This window comes from Heterodontus francisci, chromosome 44 (genome assembly GCF_036365525.1).
Source record: "Heterodontus francisci isolate sHetFra1 chromosome 44, sHetFra1.hap1, whole genome shotgun sequence".
Classification (NCBI taxonomy): Eukaryota; Metazoa; Chordata; class Chondrichthyes; order Heterodontiformes; family Heterodontidae; genus Heterodontus; species Heterodontus francisci.
In genome coordinates, this window is record NC_090414.1 from 24,747,749 (window position 1) to 24,775,634 (window position 27,886).

At 53.5% G+C, this 27,886-nt stretch overlaps 1 protein-coding gene across 3 annotated transcripts in view; it reads right to left on the bottom strand.

Moving 5' to 3' along the window:
- The window catches only part of LOC137356037 (ras and Rab interactor 2-like), a 48,723-nt gene that overhangs the window by 7,957 nt on the left and 12,880 nt on the right, over window positions 1–27,886 (bottom strand). Inside the window, exons 2-5 of one of the 3 annotated variants that reach the window (XM_068021767.1) lie at window positions 7,898–7,960; window positions 3,800–3,878; window positions 1,393–1,513; window positions 1,022–1,094 (exon numbers count right to left, since the gene is read on the bottom strand). In XM_068021767.1, coding sequence (XP_067877868.1) covers window positions 1,022–1,094; window positions 1,393–1,513; window positions 3,800–3,877 — 272 coding nt within the window. In that variant the 5' untranslated portion in view covers window position 3,878; window positions 7,898–7,960. Of the gene's footprint in view, window positions 1–1,021; window positions 1,095–1,392; window positions 1,514–3,697; window positions 3,879–7,897; window positions 7,967–27,886 lie in introns of those variants that run through there. The other 2 variants (XM_068021765.1, XM_068021766.1) reach the window with 2 other exon arrangements.

A 27,886-nucleotide genomic window follows, 5' to 3' on the forward strand; every position in this document is an offset into this window, starting at 1 on the left:
CAGGAAACGCAGCAGCCAATTTACGCACAGCAAGATCCCACAAACAGCAATGTGATAATGACCCAGATCATCTGTTTTTAGTGATGTTGGTTGAGGGATAAATATTGTCCCCAGGACACCGGGGAGAACTCCCCTGCTCTTCTTCCAATAGTGGCCGTGGGATCTTTTACACCCACCCGAGAGGGCAGACGGGGCCTCGGTTTAATGTCTCATCTGAAAGACGGCACCTCCGACAGTGCAACACTCCCTCAGTACTGACCCTCCGACAGTGCGGCACTCCCCCAGTACTGACCCTCCGACAGTGCTGCGCTCCCTCAGTACTGACCCTCCGACAGTGCGGCGCTCCCTCAGTACTGACCCTCCGACAGTGCGGCGCTCCCTCAGTACTGACCCTCCGACAGTGCGGCTCTCCCTCAGTACTGACCCTCCGACAGTGCGGCACTCCCTCAGTACTGACCCTCCGACAGTGCGGCACTCCCTCAGTACTGACCCTCCGACAGTGCGGCACTCCCTCAGTACTGACCTCCCGACAGTGCGGCACTCCCTCAGTACTGACCCTCCGACAGTGCGGCACTCCCTCAGTACTGACCCTCCGACAGTGCGGCACTCCCTCAGTACTGACCCTCCGACAGTGCGGCACTCCCTCAGTACTGACCCTCCGACAGTGCGGCACTCCCTCAGTACTGACCCTCCGACAGTGCGGCACTCCCTCAGTACTGACCCTCCGACAGTGCGGCACTCCCTCAGTACTGACCCTCCGACAGTGCGGCACTCCCTCAGTACTGACCCTCCGACAGTGCGGCACTCCCTCAGTACTGACCCTCCGACAGTGCGGCACTCCCTCAGTACTGACCCTCCGACAGTGCGGCACTCCCTCAGTACTGACCCTCCGACAGTGCGGCACTCCCTCAGTACTGACCCTCCGACAGTGCTGCACAAGAGGGGAGAGGGAGGGGTAGAGGGTTGAGTGGAGGGTCGAGGGTCTCCCTACAGCAGTGTCCAGCCCAGCAGAGCTACTCACCGTGTGACACAGTAGAAGGAGATGAGGTGGAAGAGGTCGCTGAACGTCACTGCGGAACCTTCCAGAGAGAAAGCTGCAAGAGGAGGAGGGGAAGAATTTTCAGTGCACGCAGGTCCCATCAAACCCGACTACCTCCCCCCAACACTCCCCCACCCCCGGCATGTGATCCCAGACAGTGAACGGTGATGGACTGTTCCACCGCGGAGGGCGTCACACATCGGGCTGGCGGGTGTCTGGCTCCCGGCCGCCCCGATAAAACATACCCACGCTGCCAGTGCCCAGTGCCAAGTGCCGGGCAATGTAACAGCACAAGGCCCGGGGGAGCACTGAGCGGAACCTTCCGGAATAGCACGCGGGCTGATCACACTTACTGGTGTTGCTGCAGTCCTCATGGATGGTGAAATCCTGCACAAAGGAAGGGTCACGATCATCAGACAGTCTGACTGACAGCACCTTCTTCTGGGATGTTCCCGACTTCCGAACCAGAAAGATCTGTCATGGGGGGAGAAGGATGCTGGATTTTAAAAGATCGGGACACACGGAATTCCCAAAAGATGGAATGTCTCTTTCAGAAAATAAACACACCAAATCAGGTGGGAAAATATATCCCACACATGGCCCACAGGGAACATCATTATTTCAGGAAGTCTAACTCTTGTCGAGTAGCGGCAGACTCTCTGTGTGGTGGGGGTGGGGTGGGGGGTAACAGATCACGAGAAATACAGGTTAATAAGGACATCAAAAAAGACAAACTGAACACGGTGTTCATTTCCACAGGGATAGAACTGAAAAGCAGAAAGGTAATGTTAAACCTGCATAAAACCTTGGTTACACAGCACTTGCAGTTACTGTGCACAGTTCCAATCTCAATATCCCACACTTGCAGTTACTGTGCACAATTCCCGTCTCCATATCCCGCACTTGCAGTTACTGAGCACAGTTCCAATCACAATATCCCACACTTGCAGTTACTGTGCACAATTCCCGTCTCCATATCCCGCACTTGCAGTTACTGTGCACAGTTCCCGTCTCCATATCCCACACTTTCAGTTACTGTGCACAATTCCAGTCTCCATATCCCACACTTGCAGTTACTGTGCACAGCTCCCGTCTCCATAACCCACACTTGCAGTTACTGTGCAAAGTTCCAATCTCCTTATCCCACACTTGCAGTTACTGTGCACAGTTCCCGTCTCCATATCCCGCACTTGCAGTTACTGTGCACAGTTCCCGTCTCCATATCCCACACTTGCAGTTACTGTGCACAGTTCCCGTCTCCATATCCCACACTTGCAGTTACTGTGCACAGTTCCCGTCTCCATATCCCACACTTGCAGTTACTGTGCACAGCTCCCGTCTCCATAACCCACACTTGCAGTTACTGTGCAAAGTTCCAATCTCCTTATCCCACACTTGCAGTTACTGTGCACAGTTCCCGTCTCCATATCCCGCACTTGCAGTTACTGTGCACAGTTCCCGTCTCCATATCCCACACTTGCAGTTACTGTGCACAGTTCCCGTCTCCATATCCCACACTTGCAGTTACTGTGCACAGCTCCCGTCTCCATAACCCACACTTGCAGTTACTGTGCAAAGTTCCAATCTCCTTATCCCACACTTGCAGTTACTGTGCACAGTTCCCGTCTCCATATCCCACACTTGCAGTTACTGTGCAAAGTTCCGGTCCTGTTGGATTTATTACTGACTGTTTTATATTGATGTTCCCCTAGTTCTGGTCTCCCTCACAAGTGGAAACATCTTCTCTACGTCAACCCTATCGAACCCCCTTCATCATTTTAAAGCCCTCGATCAGGTCACCCCCCTCAGCCTTCTCTTTTCTAAGGATCTCCAGCGTGTGCATTCTGATAGTCTCCATATCAGAAAGAATGTCAAGGCACTGGAGAAAGCGCAAAAAAGATTTACAAGGATGATCCCAGAACTGAGGGTTAGAACTATCAGGAACCTGCCGCTCCATCAGAGTCACATAAAGCTTTAGGATGCCCCGAGGAGGAAAGTCTCTGTCTGGTTAAAAAAAAAGGACTGAGAAACGGGGGAAAAGATTGAGCTGCAACACAAAGACTGTCCACCAGGTGTCAGTGCTGTCCACTGGTTCCAGTGTTGTTCCCAAACTGACAATGGTTTGAAAGAGTGCTTTTAAAATTGCTTTTCAAGCAACTTTTTCAATTAAAAAGCTTTTGTTGATTATAAATCCCAGAAAGGGGCCCGCCTGCTAATCGCACAAGTGTTTTCAGTCTCTATAACAATATCTCTTTTCAGAAATGAGCTTCCTTTCAGCTCTGGTCAGTAAAGGTCGAGAGTAACTGGTTTCCATGGAACAGCAAGATCCCAGGCTCCATCCTCGCCTTGTGCAGAATCAGCTGCCCTCAGCCAGGGTTGCAGTTAGCCTCAGTGCCACTGGTTCCAGTGAGCACTGCCACATGCTGCAAACCAACGCAGGACCGGGTAGAGGGGAGGATGGGACTGGGCTGTGATGGCCCACGCAGTCGGATAGTCGAAGCGGTCCATGGTTTGCTGAGAGTTACTGGGGGTCACTGTGTGGAACCTGTGAAATGCTACAACCCCTCCCCCCCTAACCCAGGCTAGAACAGGTGCTCTCCACAGGGGACCGAGTCCAGGGGTAGGAGTGAGACAGAATGGGGGAGTCAGGACACTTACCCCCGGGTTCTCCCGTTGCAGGATGTGAAGAGATGTTGCTGAGTTCATACTGAGCTGGAGCCAAACAGAGTGGGTGAAAATGAGGCGATCCAACACACTGACCTTGGTCAGGGATGACTTGTGTGTGGGCTGTCGAACAGAGGATGTCTCAGGGGCATCATACACACGGTCTACCTGCATCCTACCACAAAAAACATGGTATGTCAGAATTACACCCCATCCCACCGTACACAATCCCAATGGATCAAACCCCTTCCCCATCACTCCCACTGTACACAATCCCAATGGATCAAACCCCTTCCCATTCACTCCCACTGTACACAATCCCAATGGATCAAACCCCTTCCCATTCACTCCCACTGTACACAATCCCAATGGATCAAACCCCTTCCCCATCACTCCCACTGTACACAATCCCAATGGATCAAACCCCTTCCCCATCACTCCCACTGTACACAATCCCAATGGATCAAACCCCTTCCCCATCACTCCCACTGTACACAATCCCAATGGATCAAACCCCTTCCCCTTCATTCCCACTGTACACAATCCCAATGGATCAAACCCCTTCCCCTTCATTCCCACTGTACACAATCCCAATGGATCAAACCCCTTCCCCATCACTCCCACTGTACACAATCCCAATGGATCAAACCCCTTCCCCTTCATTCCCACTGTACACAATCCCAATGGATCAAACCCCTTCCCCTTCACTCCCACTGTACACAGTCCCAATGGATCAAACCCCATCCCACTGTACACAATCCCAATGGATCAAACCCCTTCCCCTTCACTCCCACTGTACACAATCCCAATGGATCAAACCCCTTCCCCATCACTCCCACTGTACACAAACCCAATGGATCAAACCCCTTCCCATTCACTCCCACTATACACAATCCCAATGGATCAAAGCCCTTCCCCTTCACTCCCACTGTACACAATCCCAATGGATCAAACCCCTTCCCATTCACTCCCACTGTACACAATCCCAATGGATCAAACCTCTTTCCATTCACTCCCACTGTACACAATCCCAATGGATCAAACCCCTTCCCCTTCACTCCCACTGGACACAATCCCAATGGATCAAACCCCTTCCCCTTCACTCCCACTGTACACAATCCTAATGGACACAAACCCCTTCCCATTCACTCCCACTGTACACAATCCCAATGGATCAAACCCCTTCCCCTTCACTCCCACTGTACACAATCCCAATGGATCAAACCCCTTCCCATTCACTCCCACCGTACACAATCCCAATGGATCAAACCCCATCCCACTGTACACAATCCCAATGGATCAAACCCCTTCCCCATCACTCCCACTGTACACAATCCCAATGGATCAAACCCCTTCCCATTCACTCCCACTGTACACAATCCCAATGGATCAAACCCCTTCCCCTTCACTCCCACTGTACACAATCCCAATGGATCAAACCCCTTCCCCTTCACTCCCACCGTACACAATCCCAATGGATCAAACCCCTTCCCCTTCACTCCCACTGTACACAATCCCAATGGATCAAACCCCTTCCCCTTCACTCCCACTGTACACAATCCCAATGGATCAAACCCCTTCCCCTTCACTCCCACTGTACACAATCCCAATGGATCAAACCCCTTCCCCTTCACTCCCACTGTACACAATCCCAATGGATCAAACCCCTTCCCATTCACTCCCACTGGACACAATCCCAATGGATCAAACCCCATCCCACTGGACACAATCCCAATGGATCAAACCCCTTCCCCTTCACTCCCACTGGACACAATCCCAATGGATCAAACCCCTTCCCCTTCACTCCCACTGTACACAATCCCAATGGATCAAACCCCTTCCCATTCACTCCCACTGTACACAATCCCAATGGATCAAACCCCTTCCCCTTCACTCCCACTGTACACAATCCCAATGGATCAAACCCCTTCCCCTTCACTCCCACTGTACACAATCCCAATGGATCAAACCCCTTCCCATTCACTCCCACTGTACACAATCCCAATGGATCAAACCCCTTCCCATTCACTCCCACCGTACACAATCCCAATGGATCAAACCCCTTCCCATTCACTCCCACTGTACACAATCCCAATGGATCCAACCCCTTCCCATTCACTCCCACCGTACACAATCCCAATGGATCAAACCCCTTCCCATTCACTCCCACTGTACACAATCCCAATGGATCCAACCCCTTCCCATTCACTCCCACCGTACACAATCCCAATGGATCAAACCCCTTCCCATTCACTCCCACTGTACACAATCCCAATGGATCAAACCCCTTCCCATTCACTCCCACCGTACACAATCCCAATGGATCAAACCCCTTCCACTTCACTCCCACCGTACACAATCCCAATGGAACCAAACCCCTTCCCATTCACTCCCACTGTACACAATCCCAATGGATCAAACCCCTTCCCATTCACTCCCACTGTACACAATCCCAATGGATCAAACCCCTTCCACTTCACTCCCACCGTACACAATCCCAATGGAACCAAACCCCTTCCCATTCACTCCCACTGTACACAATCCCAATGGATCAAACCCCTTCCCATTCACTCCCACTGTACACAATCCCAATGGATCAAACCCCTTCCCATTCACTCCCACCGTACACAATCCCAATGGAACCAAACCCCTTCCCATTCACTCCCACTGTACACAATCCCAATGGATCAAACCCCTTTCCATTCACTCCCACTGTACACAATCCCAATGGATCAAACCCCTTTCCATTCACTCCCACTGTACACAATCCCAATGGAACCAAACCCCTTCCCATTCACTCCCACCGTACACAATCCCAATGGATCAAACCCCTTCCCCTTCACTCCCACCGTACACAATCCCAATGGATCAAACCCCTTCCCATTCACTCCCACCGTACACAATCCCAATGGACCCAAACCCCTTCCCCTTCACTCCCACTGTCCACAATCCCAATGGATCAAACCCCTTCCCATTCACTCCCACCGTACACAATCCCAATGGATCAAACCCCATCCCACTGGACACAATCCCAATGGATCAAACCCCTTCCCCTTCACTCCCACTGGACACAATCCCAATGGATCAAACCCCATCCCACTGGACACAATCCCAATGGATCAAACCCCTTCCCCTTCACTCCCACTGGACACAATCCCAATGGATCAAACCCCTTCCCCTTCACTCCCACTGGACACAATCCCAATGGATCAAACCCCTTCCCCTTCACACCCACTGTACACAATCCCAATGGATCAAACCCCTTCCCCTTCACTCCCACTGTACACAATCCCAATGGATCAAACCCCTTCCCATTCACTCCCACTGTACACAATCCCAATGGATCAAACCCCTTCCCATTCACTCCCACTGTACACAATCCCAATGGATCAAACCCCTTCCCATTCACTCCCACTGTACACAATCCCAATGGATCAAACCCCATCCCACTGTACACAATCCCAATGGATCAAACCCCTTCCCCTTCACTCCCACTGTACACAATCCCAATGGATCAAACCCCTTCCCCTTCACTCCCACTGTACACAATCCCAATGGATCAAACCCCTTCCCCTTCACTCCCACTGGACACAATCCCAATGGATCAAACCCCATCCCACTGTACACAATCCCAATGGATCAAACCCCTTTCCATTCACTCCCACTGTACACAATCCCAATGGATCAAACCCCTTCCCATTCACTCCCACTGTACACAATCCCAATGGATCAAACCCCTTCCCATTCACTCCCACTGTACACAATCCCAATGGATCAAACCCCATCCCACTGTACACAATCCCAATGGATCAAACCCCTTCCCCTTCACTCCCACTGGACACAATCCCAATGGATCAAACCCCATCCCACTGTACACAATCCCAATGGATCAAACCCCTTTCCATTCACTCCCACTGTACACAATCCCAATGGATCAAACCCCTTCCCCTTCACTCCCACTGTACACAATCCCAATGGATCAAACCCCTTCCCCTTCACTCCCACTGGACACAATCCCAATGGATCAAACCCCATCCCACTGTACACAATCCCAATGGATCAAACCCCTTCCCCTTCACACCCACTGTACACAATCCCAATGGATCAAACCCCTTCCCATTCATTCCACTACTTTCCTATTGAAGCCCATCCTTCCACAAGCTCAGTACCCACAAGACCAGCAAATTTACCCACTTGACCAATCGTGATGTGACCTGTTGCAGGACGCGGCCAACTGGCCCTTGAGCCTGTTCGAGCCTGAAATGAAGATTGGAAAAGAACAGCTCAGATCTGGAACTGGACCTCCCGATGTAGTAGATCCTGAGAAACTAGTCACAATGGAGAAGTGACAGCTGACAAATCACAGCGTTAGTCAGTGACACAGAACCAGTCAGCAAATAAAGGAAGTCCAAACCAAACTTCCCTCACATTCATGACACATTATCACACTTCTAAAACTAGCTCACCCAAATCAGCCCTTCCTGCTGTCTGTTTTAGCAGATCTCCTCACTGCCAGTTACATTGTGTAGGTTAACGCACTTAAATTACAGCATGAGTTAGATACAGAGTAAAGCTCCCTCTACACTGTCCCCCATCAAACACTCCCAGGACAGGTACAGTACGGGGGTTAGATACAGAGTAAAGCTCCCTCTACACTGTCCCCATCAAACACTCCCAGGACAGGTACAGTACGGGGGTTAGATACAGAGTAAAGCTCCCTCTACACTGTCCCCCATCAAACACTCCCAGGACAGGTACAGTACGGGGTTAGATACAGAGTAAAGCTCCCTCTACACTGTCCCCATCAAACACTCCCAGGACAGGTACAGTACGGGGGTTAGATACAGAGTAAAGCTCCCTCTACACTGTCCCCATCAAACACTCCCAGGACAGGTACAGTACGGGGGTTAGATACAGAGTAAAGCTCCCTCTACACTGTCCCCATCAAACACTCCCAGGACAGGTACAGTACGGGGGTTAGATACAGAGTAAAGCTCCCTCTACACTGTCCCCATCAAACACTCCCAGGACAGGTACCTGGTGGGTCAGTGGCAGGTGGACTCCCTGCCGGAGATGACACCTTTTGCGTGGAGCACCACGCACCTCCTCTATCTGGGAGTCCATCTTAGCCCCGCTGAGGAAGCCTGGCCGGCAAACTGGCAGGAGTTGGAGGCGAAAGTCACTGCTCGGCTGGGGCGCTGGACAGGACTGCTCCGAGTGCTTTCCTACAGGGGCCGAGCGTTGGTCATAAACCAACTGGTGGCCTCCATGCTGTGGTACCGGTTGGTCACTTTGGCCCCGCCCCCTGCATTTGCCAACAAGATCCAGAAGAAACTGGTCAATTTCTTCTGGGGCAAGAGGAAACACTGGGTCTCTGCCGCGGTCCTGAGTCTCCCGATTGAGGAGGGCGGTCAGTCGCTGGTGTGCGTCCGCACCCAGGCTGCGACTCTCCGCCTTCGGACCCTGCAGAGATACCAGATGGTGTACGCTGGCGACGTATTTTTTCCGCCAGTATCACTGCCTTCAAGACGACACGCAGCTCCCGGTGGAGTACGTTAGCCGCGCCTCTCTGAGGGAGTTGCCTGTCTTTTACCGGGATCTTTTCCGAGTCTGGAACATGGTCGCCTCCAGTCAGGGCGCTGACCCCCGCTCAGCCGGAACTGCTCATCGGACCCAGGCCCTGAAACCCTCCTCGGGAGCCGGTCCCACACAACCCGAGCCGCCTCTCGGAAATGCCCTCCGTGCCATTCCAATCGGTGCGGAGGGGTTTCCTGTACGGACTGCTCCTGCACACTCTCCACTTCCTCGCCCTCGTCAGCCGGCCGGACACGCCCTGGCGGTCGGCGTTGCCATCTGGCGGCGAGGGGAAACCCCGATGGAGGTCTCTCTACGCGGGAGTCTTCCCCCTTTACATCGGGGACCTGGGGTGGAGGGTGCTGCACAGAGCAGTCCCGTGCAATAGACTTTTAAGTAGGTTCACGGACTCCCAGGCCACCTGTACTTTCTGCGGCCTGGACGAGTCCGTGTTCCACATTTATACGGAGTGTGCGAGGTTGCAGCCCCTATTTGAGTATCTGAAGGGGCTGCTCCTCAAATTCTGGTTGCACTTCAGTCCCACGCTCCTGATCTTTGGGCACCCGGTGCGGAGGGGCTTGGACCGGGAGGAGGATCTCCTCGTCGGTCTGCTCCTGGGCCTGGCCAAGGTGGCAATTCACAGGTCCAGGTTGCGGGCCGTCGGGGGGTCCGTCCTCCCCGATTGCCTGCCCCTCCTCCGCGGTTACGTTCGCGCCCGGGTGTCCCTGGAAAAGGAGCATGCGGTGTCCGCCGGTACACTTGAGGCCTTCCGCGACCGGTGGGCACCGCAGGGACTGGAGTGCATTGTCGACGCCGAGAATGGCATTTTAATTTGAGTTTTTGTTTATTTCTGTTTTTAATGAAGTTATTTTAAAACTGTAAATATGTACATAAAGGGGGCCTGAGGAATAAAGGCCACCCTCAAAAAAAACAGTTCGATACAAAGTAAAGCTCCCTCTACACTATCCCCATCAAATACTCAATCACAACTTTCATTTATCTAGCGCCTTTAACAGTAAAACATCCCCAAGGTGCTTCCCAGGAGCGTAACTCAGACAGAATTTGACCCCGAGCCACATAAGGAGATATTCGGGACAGGCGACTAAAATCTCGGTCAAAGAGGTCGGTTTTAAGGAGTGTCTTAAAGGAGGAGAGAGAGAGGCGGAGAGGTTTAGGGAGGGAATTCCAGAGCTTAGGGCCCCAGACAGCTGAAGGCACGGCCGCCAATGGTGGAGCGATGGGAATCGGGGGATGGACAAGAGGCTGGAATTGGAGGAGCGCAGAGATCTCGGAGGGTTGTTGGGGCTGGAGGAGGTTACAGAGATAGGGAGGGTTGTAGGGGCTGGAGGAGGTCACAGAGATAGGGAGGGTTGTAGGAACTGGAGGAGGTTCCAGAGATAGGGAGGGTTGTGGGGACTGGAGGAGGTTCCAGAGATAGGGAGGGTTGTAGGGGCTGGAGGAGGTCACAGAGATAGGGAGGGTTGTAGGAACTGGAGGAGGTTCCAGAGATAGGGAGGGTTGTGGGGACTGGAGGAGGTTCCAGAGATAGGGAGGGTTGTAGGGGCTGGAGGAGGTTCCAGAGATAGGGAGGGTTGTAGGGGCTGGAGGAGGTTCCAGAGATAGGGAGGGTTGTAGGGGCTGGAGGAGGTTCCAGAGATAGGGAGGGTTGTAGGGGCTGGAGGAGGTTACAGTGATAGGGAGGGTTGTAGGGGCTGGAGGAGGTTACAGAGATAGGGAGGGTTGTAGGGGCTTTTTAAAAAATTCATTCTGAAGGATGTGGGCGTCACTGGCCAGGCCCAGCATTTATTATCCATCCCTAATTGTCCTTGAGAAGGTGGTGGTGAGCTGCCTTCTTGAACCGCTGTAGTCCATGTGGGGTAGGTAGACCCACAGTGCTGTTATGAAGGGAGTTACAGGATTTTGACCCAGCGACAGTGAAGGAACGGTGATATAGTTCCAAGTCAGGATGGTGTGTGACTTGGAGGGGAACTTGCAGGTGGTGGTGTTCCCATGTATCTGCTGCCCTTGTCCTTCTAGTTGGTAGAGGTCGTGGGTTTGGAAGGTGCTGTCTAAGGAGCCTTGGTGCATTGCTGCAGTGCATCTTGTAGATGGTACACACTGCTGCCACTGTGCGTCGGTGGTGGAGGGAGTGAATGTTTGTAGATGGGGTGCCAATCAAGCGGGCTGCTTTGTCCTGGATGGTGTCGAGCTTCTTGAGTGTTGTTGGAGCTGCACCCATCCAGGCAAGTGGAGAGTATTCCATCACACTCCTGATTTGTGCCTTGCAGATGGTGGACAGGCTTTGGGGAGTCAGGAGCTGAGTTACTCGCCACAGGATTCCCAGCCTCTGACCTGCTCTTGTAGCCACGGTATTTATATCGCTACTCCAGTTCAGTTTCTGATCAATGGTAACCCCTAGGATGTTGATAATGGGGGATTCAGCGATGGTAATGCCGTTGAATGTCAAGGGGAGCTGGTTAGATTCTCTCTTGTTGGAGATGGTCATTGCCTGGCACTTGTGTGGCACGAATGTTACTTGCCACTTATCAGCCCAAGCCTGGATATTGTCCAGGTCTTGCTGCATTTCTACACAGACTGCTTCAGTATCTGAGGAGTCACGAATGGTGCTGAACATTGTGCAATCATCAGCGAACATCCCCACTTCTGACCTTATGATTGAAGGAAGGTCATTGATGAAGCAGCTGAAGATGGTTGGGCCGAGGACACTACCCTGAGGTACTCCTGCAGCGATGTCCTGGAGCTCAGATGATTGACCTCCAACAACCACAACCATCTTCCTTTGTGCTCGGTATGACTCCAGCCAGCGGAGGGTTTTCCCCCTGATTCCCATTGACCTCAGTTTTGCTAGGGCTCCTTGATGCCAGACTCGGTCAAATGCTGCCTTGATGTCAAGGACAGTCACTCTCACCTCACCTCGAGTTCAGCTCTTTTGTCCATGTTTGAACCAAGGCTGGAGGAGGTTACAGAGATAGGGAGGTTTGCAGGGGCTGGAGGAGGTTAGACATAGAAAATAGGAGCAGGAGTAGGCCATTCGGCCCTTCGAGCCTGCTCCGCCATTCATTATGATCATGGCTGATCTTCCAACTCAGTAACCTGTTCCCGCTTTCTCCCCATATCCTTTGATCCCTTTTACCCCAAGAGCTATATCTAACTCCTTCTTGAAAACATACAATGTTTTGGCCTCAACTGCTTTCTGTGGTAGTGAATTCCACAGGCTCACCACTCTCTGGGTGAAGAAATCTCTCCTCATCTCAGTCCTGAAAGGTTTACCCCGTATCCTTAGACTGTGATCCCTGGTTCTGGACTCCCCCACCATCGGGAACATCCTTCCTGCATCTATCCTGTCAAGTCCTGTTAGAATTTTATAGGTTTCTATGAGATCCCCCCTCACTTTTCTGAACTCCAGCAAATATAATCCTAACAGACTCAATTTCTCCTCATACGTCAGTCCCACCATCCCAGGAATCAGTCTGGTAAACCTTCACTACACTCCCTCGAGAGCAAGAACATCCTTCCTCAGATAAGGAGACCAAAACTGCACACAATATTCCAGGTGTGGTCTCACCAAGGCCCTGTATAATTGCAGCAAGACATCCCTGCTCCTGTACTCGAATCCTCTCGCTATGAAGACCAACATAACATTTGCCTTTTTTACTGCCTGTTGGACCTGCATGCTTACCTTCAGCGACTGGTGTACGAGAACACCCAGGTCTCGCTGCATATTCCCCTCTCTCAGTCTATAGCCGTTCAGATAATCTGCCTTCCTGTTTTTGCTACCAAAGTGGATAACCTCACATTTATCCACATTATACTGCATCTGCCATGTATTAGCCCACTCACTCAACTTGTCCACATCACCCTGAAGCCTCTCTGCATCCTCCTCACAACTCACCCTCCCACCCAGTTTTGTGTCATCTGCAAATTTGGAGATATTATGTTTAGCTCCCTCATCTAAATCATTAATATATATTGTGAATAGCTGGGGTCCTAGCACCGATCCCTGCGGTACCCCACTAGTCACTGCCTGCCATTCAGAAAAAGACCCATTTATCCCTACTCTTTGTTTCCTGTCTGCCAAGTGATTTTCTATCCATCGCAATACACTCCCCCAATCCCATGCGCTTTAATTTTACATGCTAATCTCTTATGTGGGACTTTGTCGAAAGCCTTCTGAAAGTCCAAATAAACCACATCCACTGGCTCCCCCTCCTCAACTCTACTAGTTACATCCTCGAAGAATTCTAGTAGATTTGTCAAGCATGATTTCCCTTTCGTAAATCCATGCTGACTCTGTCCGATTCTACCACTGTTCTCTAAGTGCTCTGCTATAAAATCTTTGATAATGGACTCTAGAATTTTCCCCACTACCGACGTCAGGCTGACTGGTCTATAATTCCCTGCTTTCTCTCTAACTCCTTTTTTAAACAGTGGGGTTACATTAGCTACCCTCCAATCTGTAGGAACTGTTCCAGAGTCAATAGAATCTTGGAAGATGACCACCAATGCATCCACTATTTCTAGGGCCACTTCCTTAAGTACTCTGGGATGCAGACCATCAGGCCCTGGGGATTTATCGGCCTTCAATCCCATCAATTTCCCCAACACCAATTCTCTACTAATACTGATTTCTTTCAGTTCCTCTCTCTGTGTTCCCCAACATTTCTGGTATGTTATTTGTGTCCTCCTTTGTGAAGACAGAACCAAAGTATGCATTTAGTTGATCAGCCATTTCTTTATTCCCCATAATAAATTCCCCTGTTTCTGACTGTAAGAGACTTACATTTGTCTTTACCAATCTTTTTCTCTTCACATACCTATAGAAACCTTTACAGGTTACAGAGATAGGGAGTGTTGTAGGGACTGGAGGAGGTTACAGAGATGCCAGCTACAACAATGGCATCTACCCTGCAATGTGGAAAATTGCCCAGGTGTGTCCCGTACACAGAAAGCAGGACAAGTCCAACCCAGCCAATTACTGCCCCATCAGCCTACTCTCAATCATCAGTAAAGTGATGGAAGATGTCATCAACAGTGCCATCAAGCAGCACTTGCTTAGCAATAACCTGCTCAGTGAGGCTCAGTTTGGGTTTTGCCAGGGTCACTCAGCTCCTGACCTCATTACAGCCTTGGTTCAAACATGGACAAAAGAGCTGAACTCAAAGCAGCATTTGATCGAGTATGGCATCAAGGAGCCCTAGCAAAACTGAGGTTAATGGGAATCAGGGGGAAAACCCTCCGCTGGCTGGAGTCTTACCTAGCGCAAAGGAAGATGGTTGTGGTTGTTGGAGGTCAATCATCTGAGCTCCAGGACATCACTGCAGGTGTACCTCAGGGTAGTGTCCGAGGCCCAACCATCTTCAGCTGCTTCATCAATGACCTTCCTTCAATCATAAGGTCAGAAGTGGTGATGTTCACTGATGATTGCACAATGTTCAGCACCATTCGTGACTCCTCAGATACTGAAGCAGTCCGTGTAGAAATGCAGCAAGACCTGGACAATATCCAGGCTTGGGCTGATAAGTGGCAAGTAACATTCGTGCCACACAAGTGCCAGGCAATGACCATCTCCAACAAGAGAGAATCTAACCATCTCCCCTTGACATTCAATGGCATTATCATCGCTGAATCCCCCACTATCAACATCCTAGGGGCTACCATTGACCAGAAACTGAACTGGAGTAGCCATATAAATACCGTGGCTACAAGAGCAGGTCAGAGGCTAGGAATCCTGAGGCGAGTAACTCACCTCCTGACTCCCCAAAGCCTGTCCACCATCTACAAGGCACAAGTTAGGAGTGTGATGGAATACTCTCCACTTGCCTGGATGGGTGCAGCTCCAACAACACTCAAGAAGCTCGACACCATCCAGGACAAAGCAGCCCGCTTGATTGGCACCCCATCTACAAACATTCACTCCCTCCACCACCAACGCACAGTGGCAGCAGTGTGTACCATCTACAAGATACACTGCAGCAATGTACCAAGGCTCCTCAGACAGCACCTTCCAAACCCACGACCTCTACCAACTAGAAGGACAGGGGCAGCAAATACATGGGAACACCTCCACCTGCAAGTTCCCCTCCAAGTCACACACCATCCTGACTTGGAACTATATCACCGTTCCTTCACTGTCACTAGGTCAAAATCCTGGAACTCCCTTCCTAACAGCACTGTGGGTGTACCTACCCCACATGGACTGCAGTGGTTCAAGAAGGCAGCTCACCACCACCTTCTCAAGGGTAATTAGGGATGGGCAGTAAATGCTGGCCTTGCCAGCGACGCCCACATCCCATGAACGAATAAAAAAAAGATGGGGGGATGCGGGGTGAGGAGGCCATGGAGGGATTTGAACACGAGGATGAGAATTTTAAAATCGAGGTGCTGCCGGACCGGGAGCCAGTGTAGGTCAGCGAGCACAGGTGGGTGACGGGTGAACGGGACTCGATGTGAGTGAGGACACGGGGGGCAATGGAGTTTTGGATGACCTCAAGTTTACAGAGAGTAGAATGTGAGAGACCAGCCAGGAGTGTGTTTAACAGTCAAGTCTAGAGGTAACGAAGGCATGAATGAGGGTTTCAGCAGCAGATGGGCTGAGACAGGATGAAGTTGGGTGATATTACAGAGATGGAAGTCAGTGATCATCGTCATGGTGTGGATATGAAGTGGGAAGCTCATCTCGGGGTCAAACGTGACACCAAGTTTGTGAGCAGACTGGGTTAATCTCAGACAGTTGCCGGAGAGAGGGATGGAGTCGGTAGATCGGGAACGGAGATAATCGTGAAGCGGGGGTATGGGGGGCGGGGGGGATTGGCGGGGACAAGGGGGAAGATGGATTACAGGCAGGGGATTGTGCAGGGTCGAACCTGGCAAGTAAGACAGGGCCGAAGCCATCTCTGGGAGCAGGCCCCGTGTCTGGTTGCCAGTGGCGATGTTACTCCTCATTGATTGAGCAATGAAACAGGCAACTTCCTGCCGATTCTCTCACTTCTCCTGGATTCCTAGCAATATTGTCAGGATGTGTTGCTGGCCACAACATGCACAAGCAACACACGAGCACCGCTTGGCCCCATCTCTCCATTTGTCCATTCCACAGGCTCCTGCCAACCGTCCCCGCCCAGTGCGGTGAAGCACGAGCCCCACGCGGAGAGCAGGAAAGGCCTAGGCTCCATCCCCAGCCGAGGGCTCATTCTAACAGCAGACCCCCCTCCCTCGGGGTTAGGAGACAGGGATTCACCTGGATCCCTGCTCCGGATCACAAAGCAGTGATCACGGTTGGAAAAAGCTTTAGGATTCAAGTGGCGAACAGAATCCAACTCACCTGAGACACCCTCCCTCAGTCGAATATCTGCCACTCACCATTTTGCCTCTCCCCATAAAAGGGAAGGCCAGGAGTTGGAAGGCGAGGGAAGAGGAGGGAGGAGGGGAATTTGGAGAATAGGAAATAATCAGCAATGTGCGTGTTTGATGGTTTTTGAGGCAGGAAGGATTCTGCGTGGGAGAATTATAATCAGGGTTCAGAAAACGTAGGACTTTCCAGAAACCTCTCACTTCCTGAAACATGCTCTTCACAGAGATGGGGAGGGCTGGAGGAGGTTACAGAGAGTTGGGGAGGGTTGTAGGGGCTGGAGGAGGTTGCAGAGATAGGGAGGGTTGTAGGGGCTGGGGGAGGTGACAGAGATAGGGAGGGTTGTAGGGGCTGGAGGAGGTGACAGAGATAGGGAGGGTTGTAGGGGCTGGAGGAGGTTACAGAGATAGGGAGGGTTGTAGGGGCTGGAGGAGGTTACAGAGATAGGGAGGGTTGTAGGGGCTGGAGGAGGTTACAGAGATAGGGAGGGTTGTCGGGGCTGGAGGGGGTTAGACAGATAGGGAGGGTTGTAGGGGCTGGAGGAGGTTAGAGAGATAGGGAGGGTAGCAGGGGCTGGAGGAGGTTAGAGAGATAGGGAGGGTAGCAGGGGCTGGAGGAGGTTAGAGAGATAGGGAGGATTGTAGGGGCTGGAGGAGGTTACAGAGATAGGGAGGGTTGTAGTGGCTGGAGGAGGTTAGAGAGATAGGGAGGATTGTGGGGGCTGGAGGAGGTTACAGAGATAGGGAGGGTTGTAGGGGCTGGAGGACGTTACAGAGATGGGGAGGGTTGTAGGGGCTGGAGGAGGTTACAGAGAGATAGAGAGGGTTGTAGGGGCTGGAGGATGTTACAGAGATAGGGAGGGTTGTCGGGGCTGGAGGGGGTTAGAGAGATAGGGAGGGTTGTAAGGGCTGGAGGAGGTTAGAGAGATAGGGAGGGTTGTCAGGGCAGGAGGAGGTGACAGAAATAGGAAAGGATGTAGGGGCTGGAGGAGGTTAAAGAGATAGGGAGGATTGTGGGGGCTGGAGGAGGTTAGACAGATAGGGAGGGTTGTAGGGGCTGGAGGAGGTTGCAGAGATAGGGAGGGTTGTAGGGGCTGGAGGAGGTTACAGAGATGGGGAGGGTTGTAGGGGCTGGAGGAGGTTGCAGAGATAGGGAGGGTTGTAGGGGCTGGAGGAGGTTACAGAGATGGGGAGGGCTGTATGGGGTTACAGAGATGGGGAGGGTTCTCGGGGCTGGAGGAGGTTACAGAGATGGGGAGGGCTGTAGGGGCTGGAGGAGGTTGCAGAGATAGGGAGGGTTGTAGGGGCTGGAGGAGGTTACAGAGATGGGGAGGGCTGTATGGGGTTACAGAGATGGGGAGGGTTGTCGGGGCTGGAGGAGGTTACAGAGATGGGGAGGGCTGTAGGGGCTGGAGGAGGTTACAGAGATGGGGAGGGCTGTAGCGGCTGGAGGAGGTGAGAGAGATGGGGAGGGTTGTCGGGGCTGGATGAGGTTAGAGAGATGGGGGGGGTTGTCGGGGCTGGAGGAGGTTACAGAGATGGGGAGGGCTGTAGGGGCTGGAGGAGGTGAGAGAGATGGGAGGGTTGTCGGGGCTGGGGGAGGTTAGAGAGATAGGGAGGGTTGTAGGGGCTGGAGAAGGTTACAAAGATGGGGAGGGCTGTAGGGGGTTACAGAGATGGGTAGGGTTCTCGGGGCTGGATAAGGTTACAGAGATAAGGAGGGTTGTCGGGGCTGGATGAGGTTACAGAGATGTGGAGGGCTGTAGGGGCTGGAGGAGGTTACAGAGATGGGGAGGGCTGGAGGAGGTGAGAGAGATGGGGAGGGTTGTCGGGGCTGGAGGAGGTTACAGAGATGGGGAGGGCTTTAGGGGCAGGAGGAGGTTACAGAGATCATGGAGGATTGGAGGGGCCGGAGGAGGTTACAGAGATAGGGAGGGTTGTAGGGGCTGGAGGATGTTACAGAGATAGGGAGAGTTGTAGGGGCCGGAGGAGGTTACAGAGATAGGGAGGGTTGTAGGGGCCGGAGGAGGTTACAGAGAAAGGGAGGGTTGTAGGGGCTGGAGTAGGTTGGAGAGATAGGGAGGGAAGTAGGGGCTGGAGGAGGTTAGAGAGATAGGGAGGGTTGTAGGGGCTGGAGGAGGTTAGAGAGATAGGGAGGATTGGAGGGGCTGGAGGAGATACGAGAGATAGGGAGGGTTGCAGGGGCTGGAGGTGGTTACAGAGAGATTGGGAGGGTTGTCTGGGCTGGAGGAGGTTAGAGCGATAGGGAAGGTTGTAGGGGCTGGAGGAGGTTACAGAGATAGGGAGGGTTGTCAGGGCTGGAGGAGGTTACAGAGATGGGGAGGGCTGTACGGGCTGGAGGAGGTTACAGAGATGGGGAGGGTTGTCAGGGCTGGAGGAAGTTCGAGAGAGATAGGGAGGGTTGTCGGGGCTGGAGGAGGTTAGAGAGATAGGGAAGGTTGTAGGGACTGGAGGAGGTTCCAGAGATATGGAGAGTTGTAAGGGTTGGAGGAGGATACAGAGATAGGGAAGATTGTGGGGGCTGGAGGAGGTTACAGAGATAGGGAGGGTTGTAAGGGTTGGAGGAGGATACAGAGATAGGGAAGATTGTAGGGGCTGGAGGAGGTTACAGAGATAGGGAGGGTTGTAAGGGCTGGAGGAGGTTACAGAGATAGGAGGGTTGTAGGAGGTTACAGAGATAGGGAGGATTGCAGGGGCTGGTGGAGGTTACAGAGATAGGAAAGGTTGTAGGGACTGGAGCAGGTTACAGAGATAGGAAAGGTTGGAAGGGTTGGAGGAGGATACAGAGATGGGGAGGGCTGGAGGAGGTTACAGAGATAATGAGGGTTGTAAGGGTTGGAGGAGGTGAGAGAGATGGGGAGGGTTGTCGGGGCTGGAGGAGGTTACAGAGATGGCGAGGGTTGTCGGGGCTGGAGGAGGTTACAGAGATAGGGAGCGTTGTCGGGGCTGGAGGAGGTTACAGAGATAGGGAGTGTTGTCGGGGCTGGAGGAGGTTACAGGGATAGGGAGGGTTGTAGGGGCTGGAGAAGGTTCCAGAGAGATAGGGAGGGTTGTAAGGGCTGGAGGAGGATCAAGAGAGATAGGGAGGGTTGTAGGGGCTGGAGGAGGTTACAGAGTTGGGGAGGGTTGTAGGGGCTGGAGGAGGTTAGAGAGATAGGGAAGGTTGTAAGGGCTGGAGGAGGTTACAGAGAGTTGGGGAGGGTTGTAGGGGCTGGAGGAGGTTAGAGAGATAGGGAAGGTTGTAAATGCTGGAGGAGGTTCGAGAGAGATAGGGAGGGTTGTAGGGGCTGGAGGAGGTTACAAAGATAGGAAAGGTTGTGGGGGCTGGAGGAGGTTACAGAGATAGGGAGGGTTGTAGGGGCCGGAGGAGGTTACAGAGATCGGGAGGTTTGGAGGGGCTGGAGGAGGTTACAGAGATACGGAGGGTTGTAAGGGCTGGAGGAGGTTAGAGAGATAGGGAGGGTTGTAGGGGCTGGAGGAGGTTAGAGAGATAGGGAGGGTTGTAAGGGCCAGAGGAGGTGACAGAGATAGGGAGGATGGCAGGGGCTGGAGGAGGTTACAGAGATAGGGAGGGTTGTAAGGGCTGGAGGAGGTTAGAGAGATAGGGAGGGTTGTAAGAGCTGGAGGAGGATACAGAGATAGGGAGGGTTGTAGGGGCTGGAGGAGGTTACAGAGAAAGGGAGGGTTGTAGGGGCTGGAGGAGGTTACAGAGAAAGGGAGGGTTGTGGGGGCTGGAGGAGGTTAGAGAGATAGGGAGGGCTGTAGGGGCTGGAGGAGGTTACAGAGAGATAGAGAGGGTTGTAGGGGCTGGAGGATGTTACAGAAATAGGGAGGGGTGTAGGGGCTGGAGGAGGTTAGAGAGATAGGGAGGGTTGCAGGGGCTGGAGGAGGTTAGAGAGATACGGAGGGTTGTAAGGGCTGGAGGAGGTTAGAGAGATAGGGAGGGTTGTAGGGGCTGGAGGAGGTTACAGAGATAGGGAGGATTGCAGGGGTTGGAGGAGGTTAGAGAGATAGGGAGGGTTGTAGGGGCTGGAGGAGGTTACAGAGATAGGGAGGATTGCAGGGGTTGGAGGAGGTTAGAGAGATAGGGAGGGTTGTAGGGGCTGGAGGAGGTTACAGAGATAGGGAGGATGGCAGGGGCTGGAGGAGGTTAGAGAGATATGGAGGGTTGTAAGGGCTGGAAGAGGTTAGAGAGATAGGGAGGGTTGTAGGGGCTGGAGGAGGTTACAGAGATAGGGAGGTTTGTCGGGGCTGGAGGAGGTTACAGAGATCGGGAGGGTTGCAGGGGCTGGAGGAGGTTACAGAGATAGGGAGGATTGCAGGGGCTGGAGGAGGTTAGAGAGATATGGAGGGTTGTAGGGGCTGGAGGAGGTTAGAGAGATAGGGAGGGTTGTAGGGGCTGGAGGAGGTTACAGAGATAGGGAGGATGGCAGGGGCTGGAGGAGGTTACAGAGATAGGGAGGGTTGGAAGGGCTGGAGGAGGTTAGAGAGATAGGGAGGGTTGTTGGGGCTGGAGGAGGTTACAGAGAGATAGGGAGGGTTGTCGGGGCTGGAGGAGGTTACAGAGAGATATGGAGGGTTGTAGGGGCTGGTGGAGGCTACAGAGAGATAGGGAGGGTTGCAGGGGCTGGAGGAGGTTACAGAGAGAAAGGGAGGGTTGTAGGGGCTGGAGGAGGTTACAGAGAGATAGGGAGGGTTGTAGGGGCTGGAGGAGGTTACAGCGAGATAGGGAGGGTTGTAGGGGCTGGAGGAGGTTACAGAGAGATAGGGAGGGTTGTAGGGGCTGGAGGAGGTTACAGAGAGATAGGGAGGGTTGTAGGGGCTGGAGGAGATACGAGAGATTGGGAGGGTTGCAGGGGCTGGAGGTGGTTACAGAGAGATTGGGAGGGTTGTCTGGGCTGGAGGAGGTTAGAGAGATAGGGAAGGTTGCAGGGGCTGGAGGAGGTTACAGAGATAGGGAGTGTTGTCAGGGCTGGAGGAGGTTACAGAGATGGGGAGGGCTGTACGGGCTGGAGGAGGTTACAGAGATGAGGAGGGTTGTCAGGGCTGGAGGAAGTTCGAGAGATAGGGAAGGTTGTAGGGACTGGAGGAGGTTCCAGAGATAGGGAGGTTTGTAAGGGTTGGAGGAGGATACAGAGATAGGGAAGATTGTAGGGGCTGGAGGAGGTTACAGAGATAGGGAGGGTTGTAGGGGCTGGAGGAAGTTAGAGAGATAGGGAAGGTTGTAGGGACTGGAGGAGGTTCCAGAGATAGGGAGGTTTGTAAGGGCTGGAGGAGGATACAGAGATAGGGAAGATTGTAGGAGGTTACAGAGATAGGGAGGATTGCAGGGGCTGGAGGAGGTTACAGAGATAGGAAAGGTTGTAGGGACTGGAGCAGGTTACAGAGATAGGAAAGGTTGGAGGAGGTTACTGAGATAGGGAAGATTGTCTTGGCTGGAGGAGGTTACAGAGATCGGAAAGGTTGTAGGGACTGGAGCAGGTTACAGAGATAGGAAAGGTTGGAAGGGTTGGAGGAGGATACAGAGATGGGGAGGGCTGGAGGAGGTTACAGAGATAATGAGGGTTGTAAGGGTTGGAGGAGGTGAGAGAGATGGGGAGGGTTGTCGGGGCTGGAGGAGGTTACAGAGATGGCGAGGGTTGTCGGGGCTGGAGAAGGTTCCAGAGAGATAGGGAGGGTTGTAAGGGCTGGAGGAGGTTCAAGAGAGATAGGGAGGGTTGTCGGGGCAGGAGGAGGTTTGAGAGATAGTGAGGGTTGTCGGGGCTGGAGGAGGTTACAGAGTTGGGGAGGGTTGTAGGGGCTGGAGGAGGTTAGAGAGATAGGGAAGGTTGTAAGGGCTGGAGGAGGTTACAGAGAGTTGGGGAGGGTTGTAGGGGCTGGAGGAGGTTAGAGAGATAGGGAAGGTTGTAAGTGCTGGAGGAGGTTCGAGAGAGATAGGGAGGGTTGTAGGGGCTGGAGGAGGTTACAAAGATAGGAAAGGTTGTGGGGGCTGGAGGAGGTTACAGAGATAGGGAGGGTTGTAGGGCCTGGAGGAGGTTACAGAGATAGGGAGGGCTGTAGGGGCTGGAGGAGGTGAGAGAGATGGGGAGGGTTGTCGGGTCTAGAGGAGGTTACAGAGTTGGGGAGGGCTGTAGGGGCTGGAGGAGGTGACAGAGATAGGGAAGGTTGTCGGGGCTGGAGGAGGTTACAGAGATAGGGAGGGTCGTAGTGGCTGGAGGAGGTGAGAGAGATGGGGACGGTGGTAGGGGCTGGAGGAGGTTACAGAGGTAGGGAGGGTTGTCGGGGCTGGAGGAGGTTACAGAGGTAGGGAGGGTTGTCGGGGCTGGAGGAGGTTACAGAGATAGGGAGGATGGCAGGGGCTGGAGGAGGTTAGAGAGATATGGAGGGTTGTAAGGGCTGGAAGAGGTTAGAGAGATAGGGAGGGTTGTAGGGGCTGGAGGAGGTTACAGAGATAGGGAGGTTTGTCGGGGCTGGAGGAGGTTACAGAGATCGGGAGGGTTGCAGGGGCTGGAGGAGGTTACAGAGATAGGGAGGATTGCAGGGGCTGGAGGAGGTTAGAGAGATATGGAGGGTTGTAGGGGCTGGAGGAGGTTAGAGAGATAGGGAGGGTTGTAGGGGCTGGAGGAGGTTACAGAGATAGGGAGGATGGCAGGGGCTGGAGGAGGTTACAGAGATAGGGAGGGTTGGAAGGGCTGGAGGAGGTTAGAGAGATAGGGAGGGTTGTTGGGGCTGGAGGAGGTTACAGAGAGATAGGGAGGGTTGTCGGGGCTGGAGGAGGTTACAGAGAGATATGGAGGGTTGTAGGGGCTGGTGGAGGCTACAGAGAGATAGGGAGGGTTGCAGGGGCTGGAGGAGGTTACAGAGAGAAAGGGAGGGTTGTAGGGGCTGGAGGAGGTTACAGAGAGATAGGGAGGGTTGTAGGGGCTGGAGGAGGTTACAGCGAGATAGGGAGGGTTGTAGGGGCTGGAGGAGGTTACAGAGAGATAGGGAGGGTTGTAGGGGCTGGAGGAGGTTACAGAGAGATAGGGAGGGTTGTAGGGGCTGGAGGAGATACGAGAGATTGGGAGGGTTGCAGGGGCTGGAGGTGGTTACAGAGAGATTGGGAGGGTTGTCTGGGCTGGAGGAGGTTAGAGAGATAGGGAAGGTTGCAGGGGCTGGAGGAGGTTACAGAGATAGGGAGTGTTGTCAGGGCTGGAGGAGGTTACAGAGATGGGGAGGGCTGTACGGGCTGGAGGAGGTTACAGAGATGAGGAGGGTTGTCAGGGCTGGAGGAAGTTCGAGAGATAGGGAAGGTTGTAGGGACTGGAGGAGGTTCCAGAGATAGGGAGGTTTGTAAGGGTTGGAGGAGGATACAGAGATAGGGAAGATTGTAGGGGCTGGAGGAGGTTACAGAGATAGGGAGGGTTGTAGGGGCTGGAGGAAGTTAGAGAGATAGGGAAGGTTGTAGGGACTGGAGGAGGTTCCAGAGATAGGGAGGTTTGTAAGGGCTGGAGGAGGATACAGAGATAGGGAAGATTGTAGGAGGTTACAGAGATAGGGAGGATTGCAGGGGCTGGAGGAGGTTACAGAGATAGGAAAGGTTGCAGGGACTGGAGCAGGTTACAGAGATAGGAAAGGTTGGAGGAGGTTACTGAGATAGGGAAGATTGTCTTGGCTGGAGGAGGTTACAGAGATCGGAAAGGTTGTAGGGACTGGAGCAGGTTACAGAGATAGGAAAGGTTGGAAGGGTTGGAGGAGGATACAGAGATGGGGAGGGCTGGAGGAGGTTACAGAGATAATGAGGGTTGTAAGGGTTGGAGGAGGTGAGAGAGATGGGGAGGGTTGTCGGGGCTGGAGGAGGTTACAGAGATGGCGAGGGTTGTCGGGGCTGGAGAAGGTTCCAGAGAGATAGGGAGGGTTGTAAGGGCTGGAGGAGGTTCAAGAGAGATAGGGAGGGTTGTCGGGGCAGGAGGAGGTTTGAGAGATAGTGAGGGTTGTCGGGGCTGGAGGAGGTTACAGAGTTGGGGAGGGTTGTAGGGGCTGGAGGAGGTTAGAGAGATAGGGAAGGTTGTAAGGGCTGGAGGAGGTTACAGAGAGTTGGGGAGGGTTGTAGGGGCTGGAGGAGGTTAGAGAGATAGGGAAGGTTGTAAGTGCTGGAGGAGGTTCGAGAGAGATAGGGAGGGTTGTAGGGGCTGGAGGAGGTTACAAAGATAGGAAAGGTTGTGGGGGCTGGAGGAGGTTACAGAGGTAGGGAGGGTTGTAGGGCCTGGAGGAGGTTACAGAGATAGGGAGGGCTGTAGGGGCTGGAGGAGGTGAGAGAGATGGGGAGGGTTGTCGGGTCTAGAGGAGGTTACAGAGTTGGGGAGGGCTGTAGGGGCTGGAGGAGGTGACAGAGATAGGGAAGGTTGTCGGGGCTGGAGGAGGTTACAGAGATAGGGAGGGTCGTAGTGGCTGGAGGAGGTGAGAGAGATGGGGACGGTGGTAGGGGCTGGAGGAGGTTACAGAGGTAGGGAGGGTTGTCGGGGCTGGAGGAGGTTACAGAGGTAGGGAGGGTTGTCGGGGCTGGAGGAGGTTACAGAGATAGGGAGGGTTGTAGGGGCTGGAGGAGGTTACAGAGATAGGGAGGGTTGTCGGGGCTGGAGGCGGTGACAGAGATAGGGAAGGTTGTCGGGTCTGGAGGAGGTTACAGAGATAGGGAGGGTCGTAGGGGCTGGAGGAGGTGAGAGAGATGGGGACGGTGGTATGGGCTGGAGGAGGTTACAGAGATAGGGAGGGTTGGAGTGGCTGGAGGAGGTTACAGAGATTCGGAGGGTTGTAGGGGCTGGAGGAGGTTACAGAGATGGGGAGGGTTGTCGGGACTGGAGGAGGTTACAGAGATAGGGAGGGTTGTCGGGGCTGGAGGAGGTTACAGAGATAGGGAGGGTTGTAGGGGCTGGAGGAGGTTACAGAGATAGGGAGGGTTGTCGGGGCTGGAGGAGGTTACAGAGATAGGGAGGGTTGTCAGGGCTGGAGGAGGGTACAGAGATAGGGAGGGTTGTAGGGGCTGGAGGAGGGTACAGAGATAGGGAGGGTTGTAGGGGCTGGAGGAGGTTACAGAGATAGGGAGGGTTGTAGGGGCTGGAGGAGGTTACAGAGATAGGGAGGGTTGTAGGGGCTGGAGGAGGTTACAGAGATTCGGAGGGTTGGAGGGGCTGGAGGAGGTTACAGAGATAGGGAGGGTCGTAGGGGCTGGAGGAGGTTACAGAGATAGGGAGGGTTGTAGGGGCTGGAGGAGGTGAGAGAGATGGGGACGGTGGTAGGGGCTGGAGGAGGTTACAGAGATAGGGAGGGTTGGAGTGGCTGGAGGAGGTTACAGAGATTCGGAGGGTTGGAGGGGCTGGAGGAGGTTACAGAGATAGGGAGGGTTGTCGGGACTGGAGGAGGTTACAGAGATAGGGAAGGGCTGAGGAGGCCATGGAGGGATTTGAACAGGAGGATGAGAATTTGAAAATGGAGGTGTTGCCGGACCGGGAACCAGTATAGGTCAGCCAGGACAGGTGGGTGACGGGTGAACGGGACTCGGTGTGAGTTCGGACACGGGGGGCAACGGACTTTGGGGCGAGCTGAAGTTCACAGATGGTGGGGAATGGGAGAGTGGTAAGTGGTAGAATGGTCGAGCCTGGAGGTGGTAAAAGGCACAGATGAGGGTTTCAGCAGCCGATCAGCTGAGGCAGGGGGAGGATGAACACATGACGTACTGCGCCAGCACTTACCCACGTTGCCGGGGAGACTCGGTTAGTGGGTAGCGACAATCTCCTTGCCTCCTCAGGGTGGTGGGGTTTGGGGGTTCAGGGACACGGGCTCCCCGAACCAACTGACTCCCCGTCCCTGGCAACAACTCGAGTCACTCGGTCGAGTTACAATGTGAGGTGGTAATGGGAGCATCAAAGAAGGCTTCAACACTGCCAGTATGCCCGGACTGGGACATGTTGGGTTACAGATGACTCAAACATGCCGACATTTCTCACCCTTGGCACGTAGAGTCATCTGGAACATTCTGGCACCCACCCACTTATTAAATGTGGAAATAAAGTTGGCCAAAAGCAAAGAACAGATTTCAAGGAGGGTCAAAGGTTACATTCTGGGCCCGGGGTGGGGTGGGGTGGGTGGGCGGGGGAAGTGTTCAGGCCGAGGCTGGATACGAGAGAAGGATTTATGACTCGGGGCAAAGGATTGTCTGCGGAATAAAAGCTTTGTTGACACAACAGCTCCCAAACAGCGAGCTGCCGAGTGCAGTTTCCATGGTGACCTCAGGCAAGGTGTCTCCACTTGCTCGGTCAGCAAAGGACTGACTTGCATTTATAAACAGACCCACCCCAAAGTATTTCACAGCCAATCAAATAACTTTTTGAAGCATAGTCACTGTTGTAATGTAGGAAACGTGCCAGACAATTCACACAGCAAGATCCCACAAACAGCAATGTGATAATGACCCGGATCATCTGTTTTTACTGATGTTGGTTGAGGGATAAATATTGTCCCCAGGACACCGGGGAGAACTCCCCTGCTCTTCTTCCAATAGTGGCCGTGGGATCTTTTACACCCACCCGAGAGGGCAGACGGGGGCCTCGGTTTAATGTCTCATCTGAAAGACAGCACCTCTGACAGTGCAGCACTCCCTCAGTACTGACCCTCCGACAGTGCGGCACTCCCTCAGTACTGACCCTCCGACAGTGCGGCGCTCCCCCAGTACTGACCCTCCGACAGTGCAGCACTCCCTCAGTACTGACCCTCCGACAGTGCAGCATTCCCTCAGTACCGACCCTCCGACAACGCAGCGCTCACTCAGTGCTGACCCTCCGACAGTGCGGCACTCCCTCAGTACTGACCCTCCGACAGCGTAGCCTCCCTCAGTACTGACCCTCCGACAGCGTAGCCTCCCTCAGTACTGACCCTCCAACAGTGCGGCGCTCCCTCAGTACTGACCCTCCAACAGTGTGGCACTCCCTCAGTACTGACCCTCCGACAGTGCTGCACTCCCTCAGTACTGACCCTCCGACAGTGCTGCACTCCCTCAGTACTGACCCTCCGACAGTGCGGCGCTCCCCCAGTACTGACCCTCCGACAGTGCAGCACTCCCTCAGTACTGACCCTCCGACAGTGCAGCATTCCCTCAGTACCGACCCTCCGACAACGCAGCGCTCACTCAGTGCTGACCCTCCGACAGTGCGGCACTCCCTCAGTACTGACCCTCCGACAGCGTAG